This window comes from Pogoniulus pusillus, chromosome 29 (assembly GCF_015220805.1).
Source record: "Pogoniulus pusillus isolate bPogPus1 chromosome 29, bPogPus1.pri, whole genome shotgun sequence".
NCBI lineage: Eukaryota > Metazoa > Chordata > Aves > Piciformes > Lybiidae > Pogoniulus > Pogoniulus pusillus.
Genome location: NC_087292.1, coordinates 71,625 through 81,451, shown reverse-complemented (window position 1 = coordinate 81,451; position 9,827 = coordinate 71,625). Strand labels below are relative to the sequence as shown.

The window sequence follows — 9,827 nt, the reverse complement described above, 5'->3', positions numbered from 1 at the left end:
GGCCGCGCCTCGCTCCCGCGGGCTGAGGTCGGTTGCCCAGTGCCAGCTCGGTGCCCCAGGGCTGAGGGAGGCGGAACAGCCGGGGCTGCCGGCCCCACTCCCTCCTGCCCTTTGGAGGGGGATGCGGGGCGCCGGGGCGGGGAGCGAGCAGCCGGACCGGCTGGGCGACCCGGGGCTGAGTCACGCCGGGCGGAGGAGGGCAGCGCATTCTGCCAGCGGCTCCATGGCGCTCAGCGTCGGCGTGCGGCGGCTGTCCGGGCTGCCGGGCTGTGGTGAGCGGCAGGTGCAGCTCAGCTTCCGAGGTGGGCGCCGGACGGGATGGTGGGCGGGAGAGGGCTATGTGCCCCGCGGCGAGGCCGTGGCGGGCCGCTGGCATCTTATGCTTCCCTTCTTCCTAAGGCTTCACCCAGAAGACGAAGAAAGTTCGCTGCGGCCCGGAGGCTGTGTTCGGGGAGGTGAGAGCAAAGCGGCGCAGCGGGCACAGCGCAGGGGCTCCTCCGCAGGTGTCATCGATGGGATGGGGACGGGCCGCGTCAGAGTCTCGGTCGATGCCTGGTGGGGCAGCAGTACCCACCAGGGAGCAGGGACAGAGATGGCCCGAGCAGCGTTCTTCCTGGCATTCATCATCACTGTCCCGTCTCTGATGCCCGCAACAGTCCATCTGTGCCACGCTGATGAGGGCTCCCATCACTGCTCTCCCACCCGATTGACTCTACGCTGCCCGTGGAAAGCAGAAGGGCCGTCGGGCAGGAGGGGCCTCTCCCAGCCACCAGGCAGCAGGGCATCTGGGGTGGGGGGCAGGGAAATCGCAGCTTCGGGGAGCAGCTTTGCCACGTGCACGAGTCCGATGGTTCCTGGGTGACCTCCTGCCGAACCTCTGCGCCGTTCCAGGACGGTCTTGCTCCACAGCTTGCCAGGTCAGGGCACAAACGTTCACCTTTTCCCAGGGTGATGACGCTCTGATTTTTGCAGCAGTAGACCTATGGCTCTGTGCTGCTGGAGAGGCTTTCACTCCCCATCCTCTCTCTGTTCTCATCTGCAGACTCTACCCTAGCTACCGGGAAAGCAGGAAAGTAGCTTCTCGGTGCAGCAGCTCTGTGCCATGGTCTTTGATTCCGTTGCCTTGCAGAGGAGGCCACCAAACAAAATGTGTCTGGGAATGGAGTGTCACTGTTCCTGCTCTGTTTATAGCTCTTTCGCTGGCCTCACTATGGGAAGCCTGCCGTGGGGGAAATGCTGTCCATTAAGGTTTACAACTGCAGCAAAGTTTTCAGTAACAGGTAGGTTCTTTTGTTATTGGAGTGAAGAGCTATGCTGGGCTTTAGACTTCCTACTGGGAGTAGAAAATACTTACTGGAAATTTGGTGGAAGGAAGGTGAGCAGGATACAAGTTATGGAAGAGGGATAGAGCCGGGCATGCTGTATGTTAATGCGTCCAGCTGGCAGCCTTCACATATAGATAACACACACGTGCATATGTCTACACATCTAAATAAAGGGTATGATTTAGTTGTGCCTGCAGTAACAGAGAATGCCTAACAACCCATATCAGAACCCTGGGTGAGACAAGGGTAAATTAGGACGCTGAGAAACAGCTACAAGGGCAGGGCTTGCAGCAGAGTTGGGACCTGCTCTCTCTCTGTAGATCCACATGGTGACCGTGGCTGTGCTGCCCTCAAATTCAGCATGCCTGTCAGTGGGGAAAAGGCCTGAGCCTATGCCATTATGGCTTAACCTTTAAAAAACTCCAGTAACTGAAATTTAAAGGGTTAGCCAGAACTTTAGATACTTTCAGGGGCACAGACACAATACTGTGACCTCAGTAGCTCTTCCAGCAGTGCTAGAACATTTCAGGGAAAACCAAGAGTAGAGGTGACAGACTACAACAAGCAAGGGTGCAGAGGCATGGCCTTCCAGGACAAGTGAAACATGAGGATGCAGGGAGAGGTGCCAGCTCTGATAAGCAAAATGTAAGAACTGAAGGAAACAAAACCAACAGGAACAACTTACTAGAGACAGGTGAGAAAAGAAACCTCTCTTAAAGCTTTCACAAGCCTGCCAGAGAGGATGTGGAGGAAACAGATGAGTACAGTGCATGTGAGACACTTAAAGCCAGGCTAGAAAATGCTGCTGAACTTTGTATCACTGCTGGGTGCTTTCCTTATGGGAGCTGGATCAGAAGAATTGTCTCGGACTGGGATATCAGTAGAAGCTGCTAAAAGACCAAATAGATAAACAAGAAATCAACAGGGCCTGGTGGCTCTGAGCAAAGAAGTCCAATGTGAAATGACTGGAGTGGCGCTGACAGCATCAATCTACACATCTCTGCTGCTGGGGAGCAGAGGAATAGCAGATGGCAGCCATTACAATTTTAAAGCATTTATTCCGTGCACGGATATGACAAAAATTGAGTAGAAGTCTTGGTCTCTGGAATTCCACATGTGCAGCTTTTCTGTGGTAGCAGTAACAAACTCAAAGAAACAGAGCTGAGAGGTGTGAATGAAGGGACCCCTTGCTTGTGGGTAGGAGGCTAGGCAGGCTCTGTGCCTCACAGAAGGAGGAGGTGGAAGGAATACAAGATTAACAGCTCAGAGCTGAAATGGTGGTAACAGGGGAATGACTCTACTGTCTTGATTCTTGGCAGACAATGAAATACTCCAGTGGTGTTTTTCAGCTGTCAGTAGGAAGCTCTGTTTCATGTAAAGCTTAGCTTGGTTGCTGGCAAAGCTGGCATGGGAAGATGGAGGCCAACATACAAAGGGCCTCCAGAGAGCAGTAACACAAGGAGCAACTGAATGTGGTCCCACATACATTCCTTCCACTTGCAGGGAACCAGATCACCCTTCCACACTTACTCTCTTTGGAGTAAGTAAAGTCTGAGCTAAGTTACTGCAGCTATTCCTGTGGCCATGGATTTATGTACTATTTATTTCCTTGCGTGGTGTCTTTGCTTCCCACTTTTGCCTGGCAAGAGCAACCTCAGCTCTGCTGGGCGCCCAAACATAGACTGTCTCTGCTGAAGGGAAGAGCTCACTCACACTCCGTGGGACTGAGTCTGCACAAGCCTTTAACTATGGATGGCAGCTCAGTTGCAAGCAGATGTGTGGGCATGACTGTGGTGGAGACACCAGCAGCTGCAAGGTCGGTGGGTCTGGGGTATTTTGACTGCCAGACTCCCTGCAGGAAGTGCTGCAGCATTTCCCTGCCTTTGCCACTGCCCTGGGGGACTGTAAACAGGAGAGGGGAGATCCTAGTGGTCTCTTCCTGTAAGTGTGGGTATTGATGTTACTTACAGTACTGCTGCAGTCTCCGGTTTTGTTCCAGGCTTCTTGGTACCCTTGTTCTCAGCCTTCAGCATCTGATGACGTCTGGGAGGCTGATCCTTCGAGAGGCTCTCGTTGACAAGAACCACAGAGTCACTGGTGTAAGTCCTCTGTGGGCCACCTGGCCACCAACAATCAGGAAGACTTTGTGGGAAACCTTGTGTGCTGCTTCCCGTATGGGTTTGGGGCTGAAGGGGAGTGGGAGGTGTCGGTTTGAGCCTGCATTGCAGTATTGGTGCAGCCACTTCACACCTGTCAAATGGTTTTCAGAGCATGCAGTAGGAAATGGGATGGGCTGGGGGCCATAGAAGCCTGACAAGGGCCTGAGTGAGCACAAGGAAGCTTAATAAAACCTCCTTAGGTCTGTGTGATGGATGTAGGAGGTGGTATTTAATCTGCTTCCTGCTCCACTGCCATCCTGGCACCAGGGCTGACTGGGCCTTTTGCACCCATGGAAAACGAGCTGTTTCCTGGGTGTGCAGGCATGGTTGAGCGAGTGCTGGATAACAAGGGCTCAGTGCCAGAACCACAGGCAGGGCTGGGAGGGGGAGAGGTGGAGAAGGCAGCTCTGCAATGTGCTGCACCCCTGTTTGCCCTTCCCATGGGCAGCCTGACTCACCGCTTTTAGTGGCACATGAGATGCAGCTCTGTGGCCACCAGACCACAAGCTCAAGTGGCACAGGCACAGCTTTCCCATGGTGCTGAGCTGGCTGGACCAGGGAGCAGGGCCAGGTAGAATCTGAGCATTTCCAGGAAGAGTTTTAGCCTGATGCAGTTCACTGCATAGATGTTCACGCTAGCAAAGGGGCAGGGTCTAGGCTGGCCCTTCAGCTGCATGCCACACTGGCACTGGTTCGAGCGAGCCAAGCAAATTGCTGTAAGATTGGATCTGCTCTGCAGCCCAACCCTTAGTCCCTGGCTGCCTCTCCCCTTATGCTAACACCACACTCATACCAATGAACTGATCCAACCAAAAAACATCCATAGTTGGTTTTGCCAGGTCAGATTTTAGTTGTGGGGACAGAAATAGGGGCAGACAAGACTGGATAGACATCCATCCCAGAGCAGCCTGACACCCTTGGCTGATTTGGGAAGAGAGGCTGTTTCAGTTGCTGCTCCTTTAACAAAGTGGGAACAAAGCTCTTTCTGCTATTGCAGGCCTTGTTCTTCTCTGGTGCTAGAATTAATTGCACCCTGTTTTCTCCTGGCAGTAGTCACCCAGCTTTATCCCAGGCTTCTGCATCTATCCAGCCTTTGCTGGCCACTATACCACTGTTTTCTTGGGCTCGTATTTCTCCGTTCAGAAGTGTGTGTTTTTCCAGGAACTGAGCTGCAAACCTAGGTTCTACATCCCCTTCAGTCTACTGAGGAGTGACCTTCTCTGTGGCTGAGATTTTTGGTCTCTGCTTGGAAATTCTTGTCTGTTTGTGCTAGTTTGAGGTCAGGTTGGTTACCTGCAGCCCAAGTGTTAGTAGTCTTGTGCTGGTCTTGCAGTTTGTGTGTCCCACACTTCTCTGGCTGTCCTTCATTCCTAATGCTAGGTCAGCATCTCTTCTAATGCAGACTCTGGGTGTGCTTCTATGGCTTCTGTGGCACTTCAAGCTGTCCCATGCCCCATGTCTGTGGATGATCTGCCAGCTGTCTCAGGCTTCCCACAGAGAGATCACTCCAAACCTGTGCGTGTTGGTTTATTCTGCTGCAAGACTCCCCCTACTTTGCCTGTTGAAAGTGCCTTGAGATGGCTCTCAGGTGCCTCTCTGTGGTATATTTCATATTTGGAACTTTGGGCCAGCTTTTACTCAGTGAATCTTGTTTGGGAATATGTAGGGTGGAGGAAGTTTGGTTAACTCTGGCTTGTTTGTGGAGCTAGAGAAGGCAAGTCCAGTATAAATAGGCTTCTTGAGGATCTGTGACCCTCTTCCTTCCCTGTCTTTCCAGCAGCATCTCCCTTTCTTCCTTGCAAGCTTCTTTTCTTCTTTCTCTGACATTTCTGCCATTGATTTGTGGCTTTCAGGCAGCTTCATTTTCTGTTTGTAGATCTACATTGAGTTGGATTTGCGCTACCAACCTCCTGATGGCTCAGCTGGGACCTGGGTTGAAGAGGACTTTGTCTATCAGATGAGGGACAGGTACTGCAGTCCTGAGAGGAGCAACTTTCCAGGCAGCTTGTGCAGTAGCCCTTCCAGTAGCAACCTTTGGGATGGTGCCCAGCCTCATTTACTCTCCAGCTCTGGCGAGGCTGATGTATCTCTTTGCAACAGCAGCAATCTCTGCTCAACAGCAGCGATAAGTGATCCAGGCTCTTGGAATGAAAATAGCTTTTCTTCACAAAGAGACTGTGACTGCAACAACTCACTGCATTCTGGGAGACCTTTTGGACTCCAGAGCATATCTGTAGACTTTGTGACTGTTGGAAACACAACTTCATGATTTCCAAGTTGCAGAGAATGTGGCTTTGGAATGTAGCAAGCCTTGGTACCCTGCACACAGGTAGTGCCCAAAGCTAGGGGATATGGGAGTGTCTGGGTGGACAGGATGACAGGCAGCAGCAAGGTCTGAGGAGTGTCATTTCTGCAGTTCCAGAGGCAAAGCTGCAGGTACATGGGGTGGGTGGTGGAAAAACTTTGCTTAGGAAGAGTTTCATGTCCCTGGAAAGAGCCAGGCAGAGCAGGCACTGTGGCATTACTACTTGAATGCACCAGGAACAGCCACAATGATTTCCCAGCAAAACACCTTTTTTTTTGTTACAGCTCAGAATTGGTCATCTGCAACCCAGGCTTTGAGGAGCCGGAGTGAGTAGTCTACTGGAGAGTGTGATCTCACTCTCCTGGAGAGAGAGGAGTGCACTGCTTGCTTGTCAGGGCTGACAGTGCCTGTGCCTGATATGGTGGGAGGTTTGCAGGGCAACTGAGGGGCCAAGAGTGAGCGAACTGGACAGGAGGGCTGCTGCACTGGGCAGAAAGCTGGCAAAAGGTCTAGAGACTGATGAAGAAGAGGAAGAAGGGGAAGAAGATTTCTACGATGTGTCTGAGATGGAGGTTTCAGGCATTATCTTCAGCCCTGTGAAGAGGTATCTATGATGTGCTCTTCTCTCAGCCATACCCAGGCCCTGGGGTGGAAAGTCCTATCTGTGGGGGAATCCTACCCGTCCTGGCATTCTGCCTCTGCACAACGTCAGAAACTGCTGACACTGTGGCCCCAGGCAGGCAATGTCAGGGACTTCCTCGTTCCCAGGCCGAGGGGCCATTATTTGTCAGGGTTTCTGTTGCTTGCCTTGGTGTGTGCTTGCTGAAGTCCATGTGGATGAAGGGACCTGCTCACCTGGGTTGTTCTTCTGTGCAGCCGCTCCAGACACTGCTCCACAGGGGACCTCTTTGCCACCCCAACCCCGCAGAACTTCCAGGTACTGCAGCTATGTCTGGCTCTGCAGCCAGTCCCTCACTGCCTTGTTGTGTGCCTGACCTTCTTCAGTTGCCACATACCCTGGCAAAGTCTCTAGCCTAGGTTCTAGAAGGTGAAGATAACCTTCCTGTTTGGTGTGGCTTCCCTAGACAAGGTGTGAGGTTGCCATCTGAGTGGCAGTTCCAACATCAGCCAGCTTAGAGCAGAATTTCCTTCTGGGCTGCGTTGTTAGCTACAGACGTACAGGAGAAGGGAACCAGCCTGACCGTTGTGTGCCACTGCAAAACACTGCCTGAGCAGAGCTCTGGAGACCACTCAGGCAGGGCTGGTGTCTGTATCTGCTGTCCTCCCCATGGCCTTGCCTGAGTCCCCACGGACATCAGTGAAATGTGGCTGGGGGTGGGGTCTGCTATGGGGGCTTTCTTGGGGATGCTGAGAGGCTGGTATGAAGCTGTGGCTTTGGCTGGTGCTCTGATATCAGGTTTATTGAAACCACTCTGAAGTTTGGAAGCAGATTTCAGGGCAGGTCTCCCAGCCTGGCTATGGATTAAAATCCCTCCCTGCTTCTAAGTAAGCACTGACTCATGTTTGAGGTTTCTGCTTTTCAGGACAGAGTCCTACTGACCAAGCAAGAAATGTTGTGGGGGGTGGAATTTCCTACCATCTTTCATTCAGGCTATGCTTCACCTTAACAACTCTCTAGTTACATGTACTGAGAGCAAATTGAGACCATTCCTCCCAGATCTTATAGCAATTGCAGCAAATGAGACTGCTCCATTCCAGTCCATCTCAGCAGGATTCAAAGTGAAGTACTGGCACACGATATGGATCCCACCATGGGGGAGTAGTGGGCTTACATTCCTTTGGGATCAGGAACTGAGTGGGGACAGTGCTGCTGGGGAGGCTGCTCCTGTCCAGGTGGCTGGGGACTTAACACTTCATCTCCTTGCTTCTTTGAAAGAAACAAATACTTCAAATACCATTTTGGTTTGTCTTGGCCATAGCAGATTTCAGTAGCCATGCTCTTGCCTGCCCCAAATATCCACCCTTGTGTCAAGAGGCAATTTGCATTCTGATGTTGCTGAAACAAGCTCAAGATGGAGCTGGAAACTAAGAGGGTGCTGACCTGAAGGTTTTCTTGTGCCTTTTCTGAGGTTGGAATTAACATCATTGAAGCACAGAAGCTGGTGGGGGTGAACATTAACCCCTTTGTGGTGGTCAAAGTTGGAGAAGAGAAGAGGCATACAGCAACACACAAGTCAACCAACTGCCCCTTCTACAATGAAGTAAGCAGCAGGGACTGAGGCTTGGTCCTTGCCCTTCTGGTATCCCATCCTTGCCCTTCTGGTATCCCATCCTTGCCCTTCTGGTATCCCATCCTTGCCCAAGAGGGTGCTTGAGATGCAGCGGCTCTTGGGCAGAGGCACTGCTAGGGCCGTGGTGGGAGCCTGGGGCTCAGCTTCTCTTGCTCTTCTTTTTCAGTACTTTCTGTTTGAATTCCATGAGCCAAGAGACATTTTATTCCACAGACTCATAGAGATCTTGGTAAATATGCTCTCTTTTCTATCCTTGGTTGGTAACTGTTACAAGCCAATGCTTCCACATGCAGATGCTGGGAATGATGGGCAGAGAAAAGCTGCCACTACTAGCCAAGTTTTCCAGCCAGAGGCATCTGCCCTGCAGAGTGACCAAAGGGGCAAAGACTTGCCAATGCTCCCTTTCCACCTCCTCTGTGTCATGTTTTCTCTGCATGCAGTGACTGAAGTGGGGCCTCCATGGCTGTTTCATGGCAATTGCCTTGCTGCCTTGCCCTTTCGGGGAACAATTCTCTGCTGTCCCTTCCCCTTGAGCCTCATCCTGCAGGTTGTGGAGGCAAATGACTGATGTGGAGGGAGGTCTACAGAGATTTGTGCTTGTAGAAAAGCGCAGGTGCTTCTCCAAGACAGGAGGCTTTCCTGAAGACAGCTATGCCGAGCCAGCATCTCCATTGTCATAGAATCTCTGGAGCTATCCTTGTGAAATGCTGCACATCTCTTCTGCTGGTGTGGGTTCAGCAAATAACAAGGCTTGGGGTTGGGAGAGACACTAGCCTGGTTGGGCCGTGGCTCTGCCCTGACCCATGGGGATGTGGGTGTGGGACTCCATGTTAGAAAGCAGGTCTGCATCCTTGGTCCATCATAGGGTTTTGGCTTATCTGGGGCTGGCAGAAGTGGCTGAATTAGTTGTGTGTGAATTTGCCTTGGCCGAGGTTTGACTGGGGCCTGTGGGCTGCTGGCCTTTGTAGGCAATTGAGTGGGAATGGCTTTGTCCCAGGGCTAACTCGGGTTGGGCAATGTGCATGTGGAGCTTGCAGCCACTGCCTGAGCTGTGTCTTGGAATGAACATTTCTTAGCAGTCCTGTCCTCCTCAGCAGTGCCTGGATGTATCACCAGGCTGCCCACCTGGCGCTCAGGTGGATTTGTGTTATCTGCAGGTTTTTCACTCAAAGAAGATCCCATTCCTGGGAACGTGCATAGGAAGGTTCAAGATGGATGTTGGGACAGTATACAGCCAGCCAGGTATGAGCCCCTGCACCCCAGCTCCCTGACCCTGCCTTCGTCTGCAGCTGATGCCTTGTGCTCTACTGCATCTGGTGAGGGCTCTGTCTTTAAAACACCCTAATTCACGTGAGAACCTGCACTTGCTTCTCATGGCTGTAACACCTACTGCAGCTTCTGAGACAAGGTTGGGGAAATCTTTGTGCAGATGTAGATGGGATGTGAAAAGTAATCTGAGCCGTCCACAGGGATCTCCCTCCCTTGGCTCTCAGATCACAGGTTTTTCCAGAAGTGGGCTGTTATCAGTGACCCCACAGACACCAGGGCAGGTGTGAAGGGCTTTGTGAAGTGCAACATCTCCGTCACCGCACGTGGGGATGCTGTGGGCTCCCTTCCCACCTCCTCCAGCAGCAGGGATGAGGACATTGAAAGGTAAGTGCAGTGTGATTTTGGATGACCCTGGGGAAAACAGTTATAACTCTCTTTACATTACGCTTTTGCTCTGTTTTAACCTCTTCTGATGGGCAAAGGCCTAGGGAAGGACTGGTGGTGGAATGGGATCCAA

General features: G+C 52.1%; 1 protein-coding gene across 1 annotated transcript in view; it reads left to right on the top strand.

Moving 5' to 3' along the window:
- Positions 1-223: 223 nt before the first annotated feature.
- LOC135188360 (fer-1-like protein 4) overlaps positions 224-9,827 on the top strand; it is a 44,234-nt gene continuing 34,630 nt past the window's right edge. Inside the window, exons 1-12 of the mRNA XM_064167754.1 lie at positions 224-302; positions 400-455; positions 1,192-1,280; positions 3,325-3,424; positions 5,361-5,452; positions 6,074-6,115; positions 6,226-6,393; positions 6,666-6,726; positions 7,880-8,011; positions 8,208-8,270; positions 9,199-9,283; positions 9,535-9,694. Of these exons, the coding sequence (XP_064023824.1) occupies positions 224-302; positions 400-455; positions 1,192-1,280; positions 3,325-3,424; positions 5,361-5,452; positions 6,074-6,115; positions 6,226-6,393; positions 6,666-6,726; positions 7,880-8,011; positions 8,208-8,270; positions 9,199-9,283; positions 9,535-9,694 (1,127 nt within the window). The remainder of the gene's footprint in view (positions 303-399; positions 456-1,191; positions 1,281-3,324; positions 3,425-5,360; positions 5,453-6,073; positions 6,116-6,225; positions 6,394-6,665; positions 6,727-7,879; positions 8,012-8,207; positions 8,271-9,198; positions 9,284-9,534; positions 9,695-9,827) is intronic.